The 19,818-nt window shown below is 56.9% G+C and overlaps 8 protein-coding genes across 8 annotated transcripts; 4 read left to right on the top strand and 4 right to left on the bottom strand.

Annotated features, from left to right (window-relative positions):
- Positions 1 to 262: 262 nt before the first annotated feature.
- On the top strand, positions 263 to 1,159 carry WHR41_05117 (uncharacterized protein; the record flags this gene model as incomplete). Its single annotated transcript, XM_069373722.1, has 1 exon — positions 263 to 1,159. The coding sequence occupies one exon, from the start codon at positions 263 to 265 to the stop codon at positions 1,157 to 1,159; it is 897 nt and encodes a 298-aa protein (XP_069228895.1).
- Positions 1,160 to 1,380: 221 nt separating this feature from the next.
- On the top strand, positions 1,381 to 2,753 carry WHR41_05116 (uncharacterized protein). The gene is made up of 2 exons (XM_069373721.1): positions 1,381 to 2,078; positions 2,156 to 2,753. Exons 1-2 carry the CDS (start codon positions 1,636 to 1,638, stop codon positions 2,607 to 2,609), a joined length of 897 nt encoding a protein of 298 aa, XP_069228939.1. The 5' UTR covers positions 1,381 to 1,635; the 3' UTR covers positions 2,610 to 2,753.
- A 263-nt stretch (positions 2,754 to 3,016) lies between these two features.
- WHR41_05115 (uncharacterized protein) lies at positions 3,017 to 4,370 on the bottom strand. The gene is made up of 3 exons (XM_069373720.1): positions 4,264 to 4,370; positions 3,545 to 4,152; positions 3,017 to 3,482 (listed from the first exon to the last, which is right to left on the bottom strand). The coding sequence occupies exons 1-3, from the start codon at positions 4,314 to 4,316 to the stop codon at positions 3,223 to 3,225; spliced, it is 921 nt and encodes a 306-aa protein (XP_069228953.1). The 5' UTR covers positions 4,317 to 4,370; the 3' UTR covers positions 3,017 to 3,222.
- A 180-nt stretch (positions 4,371 to 4,550) lies between these two features.
- WHR41_05114 (uncharacterized protein) lies at positions 4,551 to 8,268 on the top strand. Its single transcript, XM_069373719.1, has 4 exons — positions 4,551 to 4,886; positions 5,153 to 5,397; positions 5,459 to 7,744; positions 7,803 to 8,268. The coding sequence occupies exons 1-4, from the start codon at positions 4,847 to 4,849 to the stop codon at positions 7,935 to 7,937; spliced, it is 2,706 nt and encodes a 901-aa protein (XP_069228954.1). The 5' UTR covers positions 4,551 to 4,846; the 3' UTR covers positions 7,938 to 8,268.
- Positions 8,269 to 11,020: 2,752 nt separating this feature from the next.
- On the bottom strand, positions 11,021 to 11,925 carry WHR41_05113 (uncharacterized protein). The gene is made up of 2 exons (XM_069373718.1): positions 11,453 to 11,925; positions 11,021 to 11,350 (listed from the first exon to the last, which is right to left on the bottom strand). The coding sequence occupies exons 1-2, from the start codon at positions 11,639 to 11,641 to the stop codon at positions 11,198 to 11,200; spliced, it is 342 nt and encodes a 113-aa protein (XP_069228955.1). The 5' UTR covers positions 11,642 to 11,925; the 3' UTR covers positions 11,021 to 11,197.
- Positions 11,926 to 12,260: 335 nt separating this feature from the next.
- Positions 12,261 to 16,536, bottom strand: WHR41_05112 (uncharacterized protein). The gene is made up of 3 exons (XM_069373717.1): positions 14,873 to 16,536; positions 14,671 to 14,816; positions 12,261 to 14,612 (listed from the first exon to the last, which is right to left on the bottom strand). Exons 1-3 carry the CDS (start codon positions 15,156 to 15,158, stop codon positions 12,492 to 12,494), a joined length of 2,553 nt encoding a protein of 850 aa, XP_069228956.1. The 5' UTR covers positions 15,159 to 16,536; the 3' UTR covers positions 12,261 to 12,491.
- A 214-nt stretch (positions 16,537 to 16,750) lies between these two features.
- WHR41_05111 (uncharacterized protein) lies at positions 16,751 to 18,881 on the top strand. Its single transcript, XM_069373716.1, has 2 exons — positions 16,751 to 16,929; positions 16,981 to 18,881. Exons 1-2 carry the CDS (start codon positions 16,810 to 16,812, stop codon positions 17,902 to 17,904), a joined length of 1,044 nt encoding a protein of 347 aa, XP_069228957.1. The 5' UTR covers positions 16,751 to 16,809; the 3' UTR covers positions 17,905 to 18,881.
- WHR41_05110 (uncharacterized protein) lies at positions 18,824 to 19,645 on the bottom strand. The gene is made up of 2 exons (XM_069373715.1): positions 19,268 to 19,645; positions 18,824 to 19,205 (listed from the first exon to the last, which is right to left on the bottom strand). The coding sequence occupies exons 1-2, from the start codon at positions 19,406 to 19,408 to the stop codon at positions 18,963 to 18,965; spliced, it is 384 nt and encodes a 127-aa protein (XP_069228958.1). The 5' UTR covers positions 19,409 to 19,645; the 3' UTR covers positions 18,824 to 18,962.
- Positions 19,646 to 19,818: the final 173 nt, after the last annotated feature.

Here is a 19,818-nt window from a genome sequence, read left to right as displayed (position 1 = left end):
ACAAACGCTACTCATTCCGCGCGTACGTCACAGAATGGCATGCACCGCCCGTGACCACGTGCCTCCTACGTAACCGGCGTGACAGGGCATTGGATACGACCTGTCAGGCGAGGCAAAGCCGTTGGTATTCCTTCGGGCAGAGCCCTGGCCTTGGGGTTTTGCTGTAACGTAGACTCAAATACGCCACTCCCGTGTCCTCCAAACCATCCAAACTCTCAATCCACGTCTCTCAACCACTCACGACTCACGAAATCAACGAACCATGCCCATAAAGAACGTCTGTCTGCTGGGTGCCAACGGCACCGTTGGCCCCGCGGTGCTCGATGCCCTGGTGAAAGATGGCTTCACCGTCACAGTGCTGCGCCGAGCCTCGTCAAAATCTCCCTCAGACTACCCCTCAGGGGTCAAGACGGCCGAAGTCGACGACGCCTTCAAAGTCGAGGACCTGGTGCCCATCTTCAAGGGCCAAGACGCCGTCGTGGTCACGATCAAAGGCACGCAGGTCGACATCCAAAAGCGGCTGGCCGACGCGGCGGTGCAGGCGGGCGTGCGCCGCTTCATTCCAGCCGACTTCGGCTCCGTCGACTCGTCGAGCGAGCACGCGCAGGAATGCGTGCCGCTGTTCAAGCACAAGACCGAGCTCCGCAGCTACCTCACCAAACTCGCCGAGGAGAGCAAGGAGGACTTCACCTGGTCGAGCGTCGTCTGCGGGCACTTCTTCGACTGGGACCCGGCCTTCCTGCACGTGTGGCCGAAGGAGAAGCGCGCGGAGATCGTCAAGAACCTCAAGGCGTCCTACAGCACGCTGGCGCAGGTCGGGCGCGCGACCTCGCGCATCCTGCAGCGGCCGGAGGTGACGGCGAACCGCGTGCTGTTCGTGCAGAGCTTCTGCGTCACGCAGCTCGACATCGTACAGGCGTTCGGACGCGCGAGCGACGCGGAATATGAGATCAACTGGCTCGACGACGAGTCGTACGAGCGCCAGCAGATGATCAAGCGCGACGAGGGCGACAAGGAGGCGCTGGAGAACCTCGTCTGGCTGCTGGGCGCCGTCGAGGGCAACTGGGAGATGCGGGACGACTTCGCCATGGAGCGCCTCGGGCTGGAAGACGAGAGCCTAGACGAGGCGGCAAAGGCGGTCGTCAAGAAGCACAGCTAAGGCTAAGGGCCGAGAGGGAGGCGAATCTACATAAAAGGGGCTCGCGGAGAGCACAGTGCGCGACCGAGTTGTAGATACCACGCGTGATTTCCAGTGGCGAGCGTCAATTATACAGTTCAAACCAAGCATTTCAGCCTGCAGGAGCCTAAAAACCAGCTTTAATATCACTGCGCCTCGCCGTGGCGACTTGCATAGCCTGCACGCACGGCCGTCGCCTCTGCGCAGCGCAGCGCAGCGCAGACAGTTCCAGCCCCCAGCCGGGCCTCTCTCCCCACGTGTGGTGATGGAGGGACGTCATGGCCAGGAACAGGCAGGAAAATGTTGCGCGACGAGTCGCAACCTTATAATTCCGCATCTCCTATCTTTGTCTTCATAGGCGGCAACTTCACGACCATGAATTGAGCAATTCCCTTTAATGTTTTAATCTGATACCTCACCTCACCTCACCTCCCCGCCGCGCCAACCGCAAGTCCACAATGCGCCTCTTCCTCCTCCCCGTCTCGACGCGCCGCACGCTGATCTACTGCGAGCGCGTCCCGCACACGCCCACGCCGGGCGCCAAGCAGCCCATCGCGGACCGCATCCTGAACAAGTCCAGCGAGGTCTGGACGAGCTGGGAGAAGGCGGAGAAGGGGTGGCAGAAGAAGGTGACGGAGTACGGCAACGCGCTGTTCCGCCGCATCCCCTTCGAGGAATGGGGGCTCAAGACGATCCCGCCCGCGACGCAGAAGAGGATCGAGGACGTGGATGCCGGCAAGCTGAAGTTCGAGTGTCTGTATCCGGGCGCGTTTTTGAAGGCCGACAGGGTGCCGGAGGTGTTGAGGAGGATTGCGCTGGATAGGCAGGCGTTGCATAGGAAGAAGCTGTGGTCAAGTTTGGCGTGGATGCCGGTGACGATTCCGTTTACTGTGGTGCCGGTGTAAGTTTTGCTTTCTTCGATTACCAGGCGGAATCGCTGTGGATGCGTGTGTGGAACTGACTGACCGGGTCGCATAGGATACCCAATCTGCCATTCTTCTACCTCTGCTTCCGCGCGTACTCGCATTACCGCGCGCTCTACGGCGGCCGATTGCTGGAGCATCTGATGAACAAGAACATCGTCACAGCCACAGCGTCTTCTCAAATGGACACTATGTACGCGGCAGGCCTTCTTCACCCGACCCGAAAAGCATCTCGCGAGGCCGCAACACCCTCAGCAGAGGACGTCGAACAAGTGACAAGGGTGGTAGAGGCGCAGACGCACGGCGACACGGAGGAGGTGATGGTCCTGCAGAAGTGGAACGGGAAGCTGCTGGCAGAGGCGTTCCATCTGCCAGAGATGGAGGTGGAGATCGAGCGGGCGGTGGAGCAGGTTGAAAAGGCGATCAAGACAACGCAGGAGCTGGCGGAGGAAAAGCGAGAGCAGGAGCAGGCAGGGACGAAGGACTCAAAGGAAAAGAAGGATACATGAGGTCTGACGCGACTCGCTGGGTTCTGGACGTCTCATGATGGAGGGCATGGTGGGTGAGGATTGTAATATAGGTCAAGAATACCCTTCTCCGTTGATGTTCATAGATGCTAGGCAATTACGCATAATGCCAGAGACATGCAATTGCTTTCCGTTGAGTAGCCGAAATGCCCATCTGGTAGGTCGTGAAGACCCGACGAATAGGAGGCTCGTTGGCAGCGCTCAGAAGCAGTTAATAAGTCGAAAATGTTGAAAGGCCGGTAGGCGTAGCATAACTCCTCACATGGGTTTATGGCGTATGTGCGCGATCTTGACACGCCTCGTACGACGTGATGATCGCGGAACGCGTTTCGCGTTCAGGAGGTCGGTCTCTGGATGTCAGTCGTCAATCCTGCTGCTTTTTAGTTCAATTGTTTCTCGCTGAAAAGATAACCTCTCGCCATTTTCGCTATCAGGGGTCAAAGAAGCAGATTTGAGACTTCGAATCCGATCATCACAAAAGAAAACTACTGTAGCATTGCGGGAGCGCTTCTCATCCGACTATATACATACATCGACTCCTGCACAACGCTCGGCTCCCATTCGTCTTCTCTTTTCTTTCTTTCTACTCCAAAGTCTAGTTCTCGGAGGCGGCAGCACCAGTGATAATCTCGACCAGCTCGCCGGTAATGACGGCCTGGCGAGTGCGGTTGAAGAGAATCTGGAACTTGTTGATCATGTCGCCGGCGTTCTTGGAGGCGTTGTCCATGGCGTTGCGGCGGGCGGACTGCTCGCAAGCGTGGCCCTCGGCCAGACCCCAGAAGAGGGAGTTGGCGAGCGCGTACTCGCGGAGGCTGGGGAGGACGGTGTCGTCAATCTCGAAGGAAGAGAAGTTGGCTGGTTTTGAAGGTCAGCATGCAATTCCACGTTACGCATAGATTCTCCAGAAAAAAACATACCAGACTCCTTGATGGCCTCCTCGGAGAAAGCCTCAATGATGGTGGGCTCGTAGGCGGTCGCGTTGACGAACTTGTTGTACAAAATCTTGACGCTGTCGTACTGGGTGGGGAGAAGGCAGAGCTGGTCGGCGATGGCGGTGGCATCGGCGAAAGTCGGGATGGCCTTGCCGACACCAGAGAAGGAAAGGACCATGTTCTTGGGGTTGCTTCTGCTGAGCTGGGCCTTGCACTTCTCACCGAGGACGGCGATGTCGATGTCGCTGGGCAGGTTGCCGGCGGCCAGCTGCCTGCGCACGTAACGCGACATACCAGAGTGGATACCACCGCAGAGACCCTTGTCGGAAGAGCAGACAACGAGGAGAGTCTTCTTGCCCTCACCGTCGATGGGCTTGGTCTCGGCCTCCTCGAAGGTCTTCTGGGAGGTCTCACCGTAGACGCGGGACTCGTTCATGGCCTTCTGGGCGCGGGTGAGCTTGGTGGAGGCGACGATCTTCATGGTCTTGGTGATCTTCTCGATGTTGCGGATGGACTTGAGGCGGTCCTCGATCTCGCGGAGGGTGGCATAGCCGGCGGTCTGGGCGACAAGAGGGGAGCAGGCGGGCGCAGGGCTGCACGGAGGAGGTCAGTAGGTGGAGGTTGATGAGGTGTAGGAGCCATCTGCGAGGAGCGGCGCGCGGTGTCGGCGGCGCAGTCGGAGGGCTCGCTGGGGGTGGACATACCGCAGGGCGGCGGCGCCAACCCTGAAGGCGGGACGGGCAGCTCTGGACAGCATGGCGGCGGTGGTGAGGTGATGAGGGGAGACGGGGTGGATGCGCAATGCTACGGCCGGCGCCAGTGCAGTCTGAAGCTGCTGCGATTGAGGTCGGGTTCGCAGGAGAAGCCTTGGCGCGGCCCGGTCTCCGGCCTGTCCCGCGCTGGCAGGCGGCTGTCACGTGCCGGCGGCGATGCGTGTCGCTGGCATACAGGGCGAGAGGCGCTTCTCGTTCCCATTTACCACCTGGATACTTACCTTACTTACCTTCACTCTAACCTTCCTTTCTGACTCTTTCACGCTCCCTCACTACGCGCGGCATCTGCACCGCACACAACTGTCCTTCCAGCATTATTCTCTCCCTCTCCAGCTGCTGGCGACTCGGGCCAGCGCTCACGCGCACCTTCACGCGCTCGCCTGCCCGCTTGCCTGCATCCGCCTGCCGCCAGGCGCGACACGTCCATTCTTCCACTTCTCCAGAGCGCGAGGTCCGCAGCCCGCCCTCATTGACCTGCCCGCGCACGCCCTGGTCCTACTTCACTGCCGGCAAAATGTCCAGCTCATCAGACGACGACCAGCCCTTGGTCAAAGGTACGTCACGTGCATCCCTCTGTTTGCCTCAGGAGTGACGCAGTTTGCTGCCGGGCTGAGCTGAGCGGAGCGCGTGTTTTGACTAAGTCAATCCTCACCTGGGTGGGGACTTAGCCAAATTTTGCCTCCCAACCTCGCTCACTGCCGCGCAAGCTATTGATCTCAATTGTTCTTTGCTATTCACTCCGCACCCTGCACTTGCATTTATATACCTCATCACTCGTCTACCGCTGCATGCGCGCACCCACTGACACCCGCCGCTGCAGCCAAATCCTCTGAGACTATCTCTAAATCAACCGACGCCGCCATGGACAAGGATATGCCTACCACCGACAGCGACACCGTCAAGCCTGGAGTCAGCATAGCTTTTGGTCCGGTGGACGACGACAACATGGATGTCGATCAGCCCGCGACCAATGGCGCTGCTGTCAACGGCAAGCGCAAAGCTTCGCTTCCGAACGGCAAGAGCTACAAGGACGCATCCGACTCTGAGGATGACGATGTTCCACTGGTGCGCGATTCTGTCCGCTGACCACACTTTTGCGCGAACCGGAGAGCTGACTCTCGAACAGCAGAAGCGACGAAAGACCTCAGCGGCCGCTGAATCCGACGACGACGACGACGTGCCTCTGAAGAAGTCAGGTCCCATCAGGGCTACTGCTCACCAGATCGGCGAGGAATCCGATGACGACGTCCCGCTCGGCGAAAAATTGCAAAAGGAAAAGGCCGCCATGGAGAAAAAGGCTGGAAAGCAGGCTGCTGCTACGCGCCGGGCCTCAAAATCTGGCGAAGCCAAGCGCAAGGCGGCTAAGAAAGAGAGCGACAGCGAAGACGACAAGCCTCTAGCCAAAAAGCCTGCGCCGAAGAAGCAAGCGAACGGGACAAAGAAGGTCAAGAAGGAAGAATCGGATGACGATGCGCCCTTGACCAAGAAGGCTCCCGCTGCGAAAAAGACCAAGGCCGCGCCTAAAGCTGAGCCCGCCTCGGCCAAGAAGGGTAAAGGCAAGGTCAAGGAAGAAGACCTTGAGGAAGGCGAGGAGGGAGAAGAAGAGTACCGCTGGTGGGAAGACCCAACCAAGGGCGATGGCACGACAAAATGGACGACACTCGAGCATAACGGTGTAGTCTTCCCCCCGGAGTACGAACCGCTTCCCAAGAACGTCAAGATGCTCTACGATGGCGTGCCCGTCACACTGGACATCAAAGCCGAGGAAATCGCGCACGCTTTTGGTGGCATGCTAAACTCCACCCACAACGTTGAGAACCCGACTTTCCAAAAGAATTTCTTCGCGGACTTCAAAGAGGTACTGGATAAGACTGGCCATGGCAAGGATAAGGACGGCAACAAAGTCAAGATCCTCAAGTTCGAGAAGTGTGACTTCCAGCCTATCTTCAACCACGTGGATGCTGAGCGCCAGGCTAAGAAGGCCCTCTCTGCTGCCGACAAGAAGAAGATCAAAGCTGAGAAAGACGAGAAAGAGGCTCCGTTCATGTTCTGCATGTGGGATGGCCGTAAGCAGAAGGTTGGCAACTTCCGTGTCGAACCTCCGGGTCTGTTCCGCGGCCGCGGCGAGCACCCGAAGACTGGCCGTTTCAAGAAGCGCGTGACTCCGGAGCAAATCACCATCAATATCGGTAAAGAGGCTATGGTTCCTGCGCCTCCGGCCGGCCACAAGTGGAAGGAAGTGAAGCACGACCAAGAAGGTACTTGGCTCGCGATGTGGCAGGAGAATATCAACGGCAACTATAAGTATGTCATGCTGGCTGCCAACTCGGACATCAAGGGACAAAGCGATTACAAGAAATTCGAGAAAGCGCGCGAACTGAAACTCCACATCGACGCTATTCGTAAGGATTATGCGCGCGAGCTCAAGTCTGAGGTCATGGCTGAGCGTCAGCGTGCCACCGCAGTCTACCTCATCGATCAGTTCGCCCTGCGTGCCGGAAACGAGAAGGGTGAGGATGAGGCGGATACTGTTGGTTGCTGTTCTCTCAAATTCGAGCACGTCACTCTTCGCCCGCCGGAGACCGTCATCTTTGACTTCCTTGGTAAGGATTCGATCCGCTTCTACGACGAGGTCAAGGTCGACCCTCAGGTCTTCAAGAACTTGAAGATTTTCAAGCGTTCGCCGAAGAAGGAGGGCGACGAGGTTTTCGATCGTCTCACTACCTCTGGTCTCAACAAGCATCTTTCGAACTACATGCCTGGTCTAACCGCTAAGGTCTTCCGTACTTACAACGCCTCCTGGACCATGGCCGAGCTACTCAAGAAGATGAAGTCTACCGGTACGATCCCTGAAAAGGTCAAAGATTACAACAACGCCAACCGTGAGGTCGCCATTCTCTGTAACCACAAGCGCACTGTTGCCGCCTCCCACGCGCAGACCATGGAGAAGATGGAGGACAAGATTAACGGCATGCGTTACCAGCAGTGGCGTATCAAGCAGATGATGCTCGATATCGACAACAAGATCAAGAAGAAGAAGGGCGCGGATTACTTCGCGCTGCCGGAAGATTTGAGCGGCGACTGGGTCAAGGAGCACCAGGCTTCTCTTGTCGAGCAGGAGAAGATCAAGATTCAGAAGAAGTTCGATAAGGAGAACGAAAAGCTTGAAGCTGAGGGTCAAAAGCCCATGAAGGCCAAGGAGCTTCAGGACAGAATGGCTGTCGCCACCGATCTTGAGACCAAGTTTAAGAAGGAGCTGAAGACCGGCAAGGTCGAGGCTGAGGGCAAGGGTCCCTCTGTGGACAAGTACGAGGCGCAAATCGAGAAGTTGGATCAGCGCATCGCAACGGCCAAGACCCAAAGCGAGGATCGCGAGAACAACAAGGAGGTTGCCCTCGGTACTTCCAAGATCGTAAGTTGTCCCAGCAAGGCTTACCTTACCGTCGTGACCAGTCGCTAACAATCAACAGAACTACATAGACCCGCGCCTTACTGTCGTCTTCTCCAAGAAGTTCGACGTCCCCATCGAGCGTTTCTTCTCAAAGACCCTTCGCGAGAAGTTCGACTGGGCTATCAAGAGTGTTGGCGAGGACTGGGAGTTCTAATCATCTCACCAATCATTTAGCGAGTCGCGGGAAACCGAGAGGTTTCCATCATTCCTATGGGGAAGCAAAGGCTACACAGCCATGCATAGGCGGCATTCTTTCATTTTTGGATTTTAGCGGATCTGGTTTCGGCGAGCGAGACAGCTACTGGATATGGACCTGAACGAGCACACGACCCGGGACCACTATCGGGCGTTGTTGCTAATTGGCTTTCCTGTCAGCAAATAGGATCAAGCTGAAAACCCTGTGCTATTACTACTACTACTGCTGCTTTTTGATCGATACAGATAAGATTCCAGATGTATACAACATTCGACTACCCAATTCAAAATCCTCACACCATCCCGCCCCCAATCCAACTCATCCTCCGCCCCCACCCACTCGCCACCGCCGGTCTCTCGTCCTCTTCCCTCTCCCGCTGCCCCTCCGCACTCCTCCCCCTTACCACCTCCACTTCCCCAGGCACCCCCACAACCCTAATACTCCGCTTTATATCCTCCCGCCTCCTCTCAGCTTTCACCTCCCGCCTCAGCTCCCGCAGCGACGAAAACAAACTCCCCCGCCGCGCCCCCGGCCGCTCCTCGTCTGCCGCCCCGCCCATCCCCCGCTCGTCCAGCGGCCGCGCGGGCGCCACGACGTGCGTGTACGCCGTCACGGACGGCTTGTGCTGCTGCTGCTGCTGGCGGTGCCCGTTCGAGGAGTCAAACGCCTGCTTCGCGGCGCTCGACCAGCCGAGGCTGGGGCGCGCGGCGTGCGTGGGACGTTTCGGGGGGCTTGGGAGCCACTGCGAGGGTGGCGGAGGGGACAGCATGTCCTGGATTGCCTGGAGCGTGAGGGGTTCGTGGGCGTGCTGGTTTTGGGGCGGCGGGGGCCGCTCGGGCGGGAGCCGGGGGTCGTGGCCCGCGGGCCGCGTGAGCTGCTCGGCGTATTTGGCGGCGCCTTTGGTGATGCGGGCGAGGAGGGCTTGTTTGGCTGTTAGTTCTTTGGGCGGCTTTGTGGTGGTGATGCTGGTGGTGGTGGAGGTTGGGTGGGCTAGGGGCGTGGGCTCGGGGGTCACTTCGGGGGTCAGGAGGCGCTGGGCGATGATGTCCGCTGCGAGGAGGGGGACGCCGGGGGACTTGAGGGCGGGGGTTGGTCTTTCGTTGCTGCGGCGGAAGAGGAGCTCGGTGCCGCCGGCGGTGGGGATGTGCCAGTAGGCGGAGACGCGGTTGTCGTTGCTGTTGCGGCGGTGGCGCGGGAGGATGCGGGGTTGAGGTATGGAGGGCATTGGGGTGGTGTAGGTAGAGTTGTATTGTAAGGGTGGGGATATTGGGATGGTGCCCATGCTGCTTCGTCGACGGAGCTTCTTGGTGAGGGATAGGCGTGGCGGCAGCGAAGGCAGATAGCGGTGACCTGGGCTCCGCGATTGCGAGGAGAAGCTGCTGCCGCTCTGCTCTCGTCTGTGGAATGGCGAGATGGAACCAGTCCCGCTGTCGTTCCGGCTGCTCATTTTCCGCGTCTGCGTGGGCTTACTATGGAACAGAGGCTGTGGGACCATCCTCATGTGTTGACCGACATCAGCATCAGTCTCGACAGTATTCGATACTGTCGACGCAGAATTCTCTCGAAATCGGTCTGCCAACAAGGAATCATAATCGTGTGCCATCTGCTGAGTTCCATCGTTCTTTCTATCAGGTGAGCTCGCATGTCGTCGTTGACTGTTTAGCTGGTTGTACTGCTGGTTAGGGTATGGCGGTCCCCGTTGGAAAGTCCTCCCTCTCTCCTCATCTTCAAATTCATACCCTTGGCGGTGAGGGATTTCATACTGAAAATCATGCTGATCCTGTGTAGCAGGCGGAACCATATTCCTAGGCGGATTTCTATCAACCGGAAAAGCATCGATCATAGGATAGAAGCTCTGCACCGTCTCCTGTGGAAACGCAAAACCCGGCAAAGGCGCCGCGCTTAGTCTCGGAGATCCAACTACGCGATCTCTGCCTTCAGAATCCACCAAAGTCATTGCAGGGATCTCGGGCGGCATTGGAGGCGAATCGATTGATCTGCCAAACATGGCCAGCGTGTCTCGCACGATGGGTTCCTTGACGACGGGCTCGAGAGACCGGGACTTTCGGACGGTTGTCCCCCTCGACTTCGCGCGGAGCTCTTCAGGTAGCAGGTGCTCTGCTCCCGGCGCTTTGGAAGCGGCATTGGCTTTCTCGAGAGACACGGTACGGAGGTGGGTTTTGGGGATCCGGGCTTTCTCTTCCGTGACAGGTAACAGTGTTGATGATCGCGTTTCTTCTCTCACGGGTGCCGGGTTGGGCGATGGCGTCGTGCGTCTGCTAATGGTTGGAGACGGAGTCGTGAGCAAGGGCTGGTATGTCCTGGGTTGTAGTAAAGGCGGCGCGGGGTCCTTCTCGACGAGCTGCGGCGTGCTGGCGCTGTAAGCTATCGGTCTGAGGATCTCGTGTGGAAGAGCAGGGACCGGGTTATCTGCAAGGTCTGACACTGTCCAAATGGGAGAGTCTGGAAGCCATTGGCTCACTGTCCGGCTGTAAATGCTGGAAGATCTTCGAGGCGGCGCAGAGGGAGAGACCTCTCGCGGGGAGGCCGAAACATTGCCTCCGAGAGATGACCTCCTACGCCTCAGTGGCGTCGGCGGAAGCGGCTTGGTTTCTTCGATCGGTAGTGTTTGTCTCGTGAAGTCCGTGAAGGGCATGATCGTTTGTTCCATGCCGGCCAAGGATGATTTTGAGCTATTTGCAGTGGTGAGAGGCGGTCTCTTCAAAGTTGGTGGGATAGTCTGTTCCATTCCGGCAAGCGAGGAAGCAGAAGACTGGGCTGTGAGTAGCTGAGGCCTCCTCGGGGGAGCTCTAGGTGTCGGTTCCTGGGCGTCAAATGGCATCTTCCAGCCGGCGGTCTCGCCATAGCCGGTCACTGGCCTCGAATCGATGAACATGGTTGCCGCGCATGGAACATACGGGACTTAGTGAGTACAGCTCGAAAGTGACGGTGCTAGACATCATGAGACAAAGGCGACGTGCCCGACTTACTCTGGTGAAGTCGGCGGGTGTGGCAACAATGGAAGCCTTCAAGAACAAAGGCGAATCTAGACTTCGACCGTCCATTTCCGGTAGCTATAGGTACGAGTGTAAGTACACGTCAGCTTCGCGAAAAGAAACAACAATATGCTCCAAAGTATCGTAGACCGTTTCGTGATTCATGGTTGAGACGGATGCCCAAGCGGTGCTCAGCCCGCATTCCTCGCGGAAGTACCCATCTTAAGCCTTTGTCCCGTGATTGCTGAGCATGTAATTATGCCAATCGCTCGGAAGCTGACGACCCTTCTCGATTTCGTCCGCTCCAGGCGTCTGTGGGATGTCGACGAGGACGGCTGGGTCGCCTTGTCGCTGTTCAAGCAGGCGCTTGCGTTTCTGATGGCAGCAACGTCAGCCAGGAGCCAGAGACAGGTTCCTGCCGAACCCAAAAGATTCCGAGCCTCAAGAAAAGAGCCAAAGACCGTCAGGGCGACTCACCTCTTTCTCTTCTTCGCTCAATTCCGCAATGAGCTCGTCTCTCGATGCTCCCCGGAGGCGCACCTTCGAAGGCGAAGCTGGCGTGCTGTCCAGCTCCACGGGCTCGGCGTTGATGCTGGCGGCTGAGACGATGAAGTCGGGCTTCTCGGTGCGGATGGGGGAGATAACTTCTTGATTGGAAGATGCCATTTTGCAGATTCAAGTGAAAGTCCTGTCAAAAGGATGTGGATTCCAGACGAGAGAAGACGGAGCCGCGCTCGGCAGGACGACCTAACAGCTAGGTACTCGCCCAGCCCGCCGTCCAACAAAGACTCTCGAGAGCTGAGCGTGACCAAGATGATGTTGTGCGACCTGCGCGTTTGAACGAAAACAACCGGTCAGCGCTGGGTTGATATCGCTGGACGGGAAGCCATGCAGGAGCTGGTAAACAAAGAGCAGGAAGTCAGCATGCCCGGCGACCCCGCCTCGTGCTGACAACCTTGTCTGAATGTGAAACACGGGATGGACAAGGATACCAGGGTACGTACCCGCGGGGCTGACTCCTGAAGCTTTATGTGGGATGCTATTATCGAAGGCGGTTCTTCATTGAGAGCTCTTTCTGACGATCCTCAAGGGACACGCCTTGCATCGTGCCTGTGACAAGTACGATCAGAACGTGGGTGAGTGGACGAGCCATCAGCAGCTGACCAATAATAATGCTGTTTGCTTTGCGCAGCCAGATAATTACGGATGACCTTGGGAGGAAGCACATGCCGTGAACATTGAGAGGAAGATTTCGTGAAAGAGGAAAACGGCAGAGCCGTATAAATCTGTGCATTGGGTTGTTCGGGTGAGACCAAGACCCATGAAATGATGCATGTGCCGTGTATGTACGCTTAGAATGCCCAAAAATAAACCGTCCAGATGCGAGGGAACTGCCCTCATCTATAATGTCGTAGAAATGCGGAAAAGGTCTCCCAAATGCTTTTCAGTGCAAACCAACATTAGGCTTTGAAAAATTCGGAGATTAAAAAGAAAAGACCCTCTATGCGGAAACGCATCAAGAAGTCGCCGGCGTGTCCTTGCCATCGTTGCCCTGGTCTTCAGAGCTGGCGTCGTCCGTCGGCCGAGCCGGCGCAAGGACCTCAATGTTGTTGATCGCGCTCTCGACCGCGCTTGTGAGATCAAGGTGGAAGAAAGGCCTGTTGAGACCAGCAACGACAGCGATGTTGTTGTTCGCAGGAGCCGTGCTGTAGGCCGAGGACTTGACGATCTCAGCCTCAAAATCATCACCACCGCTCACGGTCTGTGGCACAGGCTGGAAATCTTGCCTTTGGGTGCCATCCTCAATGTCTCTGGTGTGCTCTCTTCTCAAGTGACGAGAATTGAGTTCAGTCTCCGCAGCTGCGGCAGCAGACTGCGCGCCGCCCATATCAGCCACAGAGAAAATCGGTTTCCACCGGTGGAAGCCTCCGTCGCCGTGCGGAGTGGGGTACCCGAAACCAGCGTTGACCAAAGCGCGTTTTGTCCATCGGTTGTTAATCGACGCAAAGTGCCATTGAACGGTGTCAGGAGCGGCGTGGCGATCGAGCTGGTTGCGAACATCGATAAGATGCTGCACGGATGTTACATCGACGTTGTTAACAGACGAGAAATCAAGGATGATCGCTTTGAGGGTGGGCTTGTGCGAGTCGTTTGGCGCTGTCTTGCCCCTGCGAGGGCCAGGATCATTCCACGGGCGATCGCCAAGGCGCCCGTAAGTAGCCGGATCGGTCCTTTGAGTCTCCTTGAAAATCACTTCGACCATGTAGTCGAGGTAGTGATTCGCGTTGGGATAGTTGTAGCCTTCCGAGAAGCGGTAGATGAAGACACCAGGGTGCGGATGGTTGACGTCCAGGCTCGGGTTCGAGCCGTCGGCGTGTGAAATTGGCAGGTAGATGTTGCGAGTAGAGTTGTTCGGGTCGTTGTTTGGCTTGCGCGAGGTTGTCCGGGTCTCGTCCAAGACGTGATCACCGACCACGGAGTGGATCTGTACCCGACCGAGGAATCGGCCTTGTGCTTTGAAGACACGGAACAAGAAGATGCCAAAAGAGCATGACACCGTCACGTAGATGCCATCTTCAATACTGGAGAAGACGGTGACAAACACACCAAGAAGGAAAACCAGCGCTTCCAGGGGTGAGATCTTCCAAAACTGGTAGACCGTGTTCGGAGGAGTGATCAAGTCTCCTACTGCGTGAATGATGACGGCAGATAGCGCAGAGTTCGGGATGTAGAAGAAGACCACCGTAAGCGCGTAGATCGCGAGAAGGACGACGACTGCCGTGATAACACCAGCCAATGGAGTGCGGACACCAGCCTTCGACTTAATGGCAGTGCGGGAGAACGAGCCAGTGGCAGGGTAACCTCCCAGGAAGGGGGCCAGAAGATTTGTTACACCGATGGCAACGAGTTCCTGCGAAGGGTTGATGGTGTAATTGTTGACCCTACCAAAGGACTTGGCGATTGAGATGTGCTCAATGAGCAAGACAATGACCGATACGGGAAGCTGGCTTGTGAAGAGATTGATGATTGTGGAGTTCATCTTGGGCACAGCGGCGTGAGTAAAGCCACGAGGGACGGGTCCAAGAATCTTCCATCTGGTGAGCTCTGTCGCAGAGTACGAGCTGCGGTCAGGGAGGTATCTGTGGCACGCCCAACTGATGAGGGTGTAAAGCAGGATGACGAAAGCAGTCCTTAGCGTGTTGCAGAAGAACCAAAGTCTTCTACGGTGAGGCTGCTTCCGCGCCAGGTAGTTGAAACCGCTGCGAATCAAGTAGAGCATAGTAAGAGCGGTCAGGCCAAGCGCGGCGTCGAGCGATGTTGAGGGCAAGCCTTGCAATGTGTGGATAATGACCTTGTACGGTTCGTCTCGTGTGCTTCCTTTTGAGAGGGTGATACCCATCAAATCTCTGACTTGACCAACAGCAATGGAAATTGCAGAACCAGTCATGAAGGCAGAGATGGCTGGAAGAGAGATGAGGTCCACGATCCAGCCAAGTCGGAGGAGTCCCAGGCCAGTAACGATTCCTCCAACAAGGACTGCAAGCGCAATCGCAATGTCTTGAGGTGCAATTTCCGGGTTCGTGCGGCCAGCTTCCAGTACGATATCGCCGACCAGGGTGGACATGACTGCGACAGGCTGTGGAGTTGTATTAGCGACCACTTGCAAAGCTCTGAACTCTGCGACAGAAACTTACGCCGATGGTGATATCTTTCGAGGTTGCGAAGAACCAGTAGATTAATACACCCATGAAGGACGAGTACAGGCCATATTCGACCGGCAGAGCCGCGAGCCTAGCATATGCCATACTCTGGGGCACGACGACGGCACCGATAGTGATACCTGATGCGGGTTAGCAACAGCTTCATTGTCGAGCTGGCACAAACAGGAAGACTTACCCGCAACGAGATCTCCATAGAGCCATTGTAGGTTGTAGCGGGTGATCCAATGGGTGAAGGGAAACAGGTTGCGGATGTAACGCCAGGTGTCTTGCTTGCTGGGCCAGATGGAGGCGAGCCACTCGGCAGAGGTGGGCTCCTCCTCTTGGTAGGAATCTGCACTCGTGACCGAGAAGACAGACTCACCGCGAGAAAGCTTGTTGTTGCCGGTTTCGTCGCGGTAGTCAAGCTTGATGCCGAGGCCCTTTGCAAGGCCATGGCCAATCTTGCTGGTGGTGCTCGCCATGTTTGAGTTGTCGCGGCAGGGCTGGGCGATACCTCTGCGGACGGAGAACGAGCAAAGCTTCGCTACTTAAGCAATAGACAGATGATCACGAGTGGTGGTGGCTGACAGCCACAATGCGCCAAGTCGGCCGAAGATTGCTCTGGAGCTGCTAAGAACAACGCTTTTCGATAGGTCTAGGAGGAAGACACGCCCATGAGCGAAGGCAGCCAATGGAGCAGGCAGGAGGTAGGGCTCCGGGACCTGGCAAGGGCCAGACACGGGCTGGCGCGAGAGCACGCGAGGAGAGGCAAAGAGCTGTTGATGAGCACGCGATGTCTTCCGGAGAACACCACGCGAGGGACGACGGCTCGTCGTAACGGTCTGCAATCGTCGAGATGGTCGACCCAGACGACGGGGCGGCGAAGGTTCGCGGGTGACGGGGCGATCTGCAGATGCAGTCGTTCGGTGCTGGGTGAGGGTGCTGCGTGGTTGGCTGCGAGCAGAGACAGAAGCGTGGCAAGCACGCGAAGACAGCAAGGCGAGGTCAGGGGAGCAATTGCAACATCAACGATAGAAAAGACGCCATCGCCGCGAGGTCATTGCCATAGGGCCAAGCGGATTACGTTCGGTGGTGGAGCTGCAGGCCAGAGCCAGAGGATTGCGTGATGGCCAGCTGCCCGCTAGCGGCACGTTTTAGGACTGGATTCGATTGTGTGATCATGACTTTGCAGGGTCCGCGAATTCTGGTCCCGCTGGTAGCCCTGAGGAACGGCAGAGCCAGCGAGAACAGCGACTTCTCGGGCATTCGGCGCTGGGCCGCGGCGTGGCGAGGTTGAGACCACGCTGAGACACAGTTCGTCTCACACCTCACGGTAGCGGTAGCATTGAGATACACTCCCTACGGAGGACACTGCGCTGGCCGTGCTTCTCTACGCGAACATGACGCCTACGTAAGCTCTTTGTTCGGCCGGCAGTTCAGCGGTCAAAGCGCTGGCGCCGCCGTCTGCGACCGCCTCCCACGGAGCCCGGGTGGCTTCGAACGCCAACACTCAGTCGTCACTATATGCGCATGTTAACGAATGGTTCAACTACTGGCGCTACCCACGGTGGAGTTGCAGAACGCGGGCGGTTGGGTCGATCTCGTCGTAGTAACTTTCATCCGCTGGGTCGCGGCGTCCTTGACCCGATGCGACCGCCGTTAACGGGCTGAGCTCAGTGTCGAGATTTCGGAGACCACAAGCAACGCGGTGCCATCCTGAGGGATACCGCAAAGCAGCAGCGCCACGTCCACGTCTTCGGCCCTAACACCGAGGACGAAGCGCGATGACGAGTGCCGCTGAAGGGTTAACTCGAAGCCAGATGGGATAGGGCAAGATCACCGCGAGAAAGTTGTATGAGAGCGAGGAAACGAGGAAGAAATCTTGCGGGCGCCTACACTTTATCAGCTATCAGCGCAGTACTCACTCTTCTGCGTATCAGTGAGTGCAGTCCGTATTTTCATGCGCACGTGCGAGCCGTCGACCCCGCTTTGGAGCGCGCTTCATGCAGCGCTCCAGCGTGGTGACGCGCCCGCCCGCCTGCCGACGCGACTGGCTGGGATTAACCTTAACACCAACCGCATTGCGACCGCACACACGTCTAGGCTGTGTACGTCAACTCAGCCCTGCACACAATGACGAACCTTGACCTGTTCCTACAGAGAGGTCCTCAGGGCGGTGATGTTACAGCAAGCCTCGAGGAGCTCCGCCAGATTGTGCTTCTTGATGGGATCCCGGCAAACAACGACGGCACGGTAGGCGACATCATCAATCCGCTGCTGAAACCAAACTGACACTGTTTGCAGTCTGATCTCCGCGCATACACCTGGTTGATCCTCCTCAACGCTCCTCCACTCAGCACCGACACGTACCTTGACCTCGTCCGCCAGGGCGCATCGCCTGCCTACGACAAGATCCGCAACGACACCTTCCGCACACTGACCACTGACCCTCTCTTCCGACGCCGCGTGACAGAAAACACGCTCTCTCGCGTCCTCAATGCAATAGCCTGGAAGTTACAAGATGCTCACGAGGCTCGCGTCAATGGCTGGATGTCTCCGCCTACACTGGACATACCAAAGAGCATAGACGGGCGCGACGGCGATGGCACATTTCACTCTCCCGCATCGGTCAGCACACGACACGGAAGAGCGTCTCTTGCCGGGACCGAAGGCTCAGAGGCTGGCGATGTAGCCTCGACAACCAACTCTGTAGCCAGTGTCGGATACGTGCAAGGCATGAACGTTATGGCCGCGCCTTTCCTCTACGCCGCCCGCAGCGAAGCCGAGGCTTTCGCAGGCTTCGATCGCTTCATCACCGTGGAAGTGCCCGGCTACGTCCGCGGGAGCATGGACGGCGTTCACAAAGGCCTCGCGCTCGTGGACAGGCTGCTCGAGCTGCTGGACCCCGAGCTGGCGAATCACATGCTTTCGAAGGGCATGAAAGCCGAAATCTACGCCTTCCCCAGTGTGCTCACCATGTGCGCGTGCACGCCTCCTCTGCCTGAGGTGCTCATCCTCTGGGACTTCCTCTTTGCCTACGGTCCACATCTCAACCTTCTTTGCATTGTCGCTCAGCTCGTCATCGCCAGAGATCAGCTCCTCAACACCACGAGTCCGAAACCTGACTTCAAGCCTCTGAGAGCGAAGCAGACCGTAGACGTCACTCTGGAGCTAGCGAGGAAGGTGCCCGATGACCTCTATCAGGAGATGCTGCTACACGCCAAGTGAGAGACTCTAAGGGCTGGAAATCTCAAAACAGCGCATAATCGGAGGTGCTCGATCAAATTGCGAGTGTTAGCTAGATCATGCATATGAGCGCATCGCAAGCTTTGCATGCTCGGTGAACAATTCCGACAGCACTCTTGATCGGGACCCAATCCACTGGGCAACATCTTCGGGTCCTGAAAGACTTCAATGCTCCACATGAGGGACGCAAATCCACCTAAAGAGCTTTGCGAGGCAAAGAGGAGGTACGTGCGGTGTCAGTCGATCCAGGCAATCGAATTTACGACATGCCGACCCGGAGTAGAACTGGAAATGGAGGAAAGAAAAATAGCGAATAACCCGGCGCTGCGCTGGTGTTACTGCAGGCTGTTGCCATGAGAATGACACTATGCAGGGCTCTTCGAGTCGCTAGTGGAAGTCCCATGGTCAATGCCAGGCGACACCGCGAACAAACGCTTTGCAGGGCTCTTCGAGTCGCGAGTGCGGGTTCCGCGATCGTCCAGCAGTCGAAGGCGCAGCGTCGGTGGATCAAGAAATGGAGGAATAGGAAAAGAGCGAATAACCCGACGCCGCGCTGGTGTCTGGCTGTGCGACACGTGAGGACAAGTACTACGCAGGGCTCTTCGAGTCGCTAGTGCGAAACTCATGGTCGTCCAGCAGACAAAGGCGAAGCGTCGTTGTATCCTTTGGACTGGCAATTGGCTGAAATTCTCGTGTCGGAAACGAGAACACGAATCATACTCTGCGCGAGACGCTCTAAGCAGTCCGCATGCATTCTCCAGATCTAGAAGATCTGGATACAACCAAAAACAAGAACTTGATCCTCTTCCATCAAACAAAAAATACACCGCGTAAATGCAATCTGAGAAAATGATTGCCATGCGGCGGGCTCTGACCATCATCGCCTCGCGGTTGACCATACTTCGTGAGAGAGTAGAATAGTTACAAGAATACACCTATCATACATCTACATCGTATAATGTCCCACAACACGTGCTACCTCGCGGACTCACACATTACCTGTCTCGAGCCGCTATCCGCAAACGCAAACCCTCCAACCCTCACGACCTCAGCGCGATCCTGCCCCTAGTCCCAACAGCCAACGCAATCCAGCCCGCAATCAACGCCGTGCCTCCCAGCGGCGTCACGGGGCCCATGACCTTGAAGCGTTGAGGGTCGAGAACCAGCAAGTAGATCGAGCCGCTGAACATCGTCATGCCGGCCGTCAGCAGCGACTTGGCCCAGATCTTCTGCTTGCCTGGGTACGCGGTCTCGACTGCGAGCAGGGCGACGGAGTGGATGAGCTGGGAATCTCTGTCAGCGAAGAAACCCTGATTAGATCGAAGTTTCAGTGTCGTGTATTTACTTGGTAGTGTGCGGCGGTGCCCCAGTTGGCGACCTTTGCCTCCGGGATGCCGCGGGCTTTCAGGCCGTGAGCGCCGAAGGCGCCGAAAGCGACGGACGCTGCGCCGTAGAGGCTTCCTACTGTCCACCAGTTGATAGGCATGCTGTATCGATTTGTTGTGTTTGAAATGAGAAATGGAGAAGGGATTCCTGATCGAATGAAGGTACAGCAACCGCTGTGATGGGAAGAGCTCAGACGCCGGGAGACCGAAGTCCCGAGCCGAAGGTGGATTCCTTGGGTGCTCTTGGAGGCTCTTGCGAGTGACCGGCAAGTAGTGAACACGATAGGACTTTTTATTATCGACAATGTAAATGCGTCTTTGGTACAATAGATGTGAAAGGTGTATAACCAGGTGTCAAATACACGAACCTGTGATCCCGAGGGATCTGCGAATCTTTGCTCACGTTGCGTTGTATTGAGCACGGCTTGTTTCACCTCACCCGACGTCCCCATTTCTGCAAGTCTGAGCTATTGGCTGCTGCTCTTCCATTCAATCCTCAGAACATGGACTT

This window comes from Cladosporium halotolerans, assembly GCF_011745625.1.
Source record: "Cladosporium halotolerans strain TM138-S3 chromosome Unknown Sca17, whole genome shotgun sequence".
In the NCBI taxonomy this organism is placed as follows: domain Eukaryota; kingdom Fungi; phylum Ascomycota; class Dothideomycetes; order Cladosporiales; family Cladosporiaceae; genus Cladosporium; species Cladosporium halotolerans.
The sequence above is the reverse complement of the archived record's forward strand: the minus strand, read 5'-3'. Positions and strand labels throughout refer to the sequence as shown.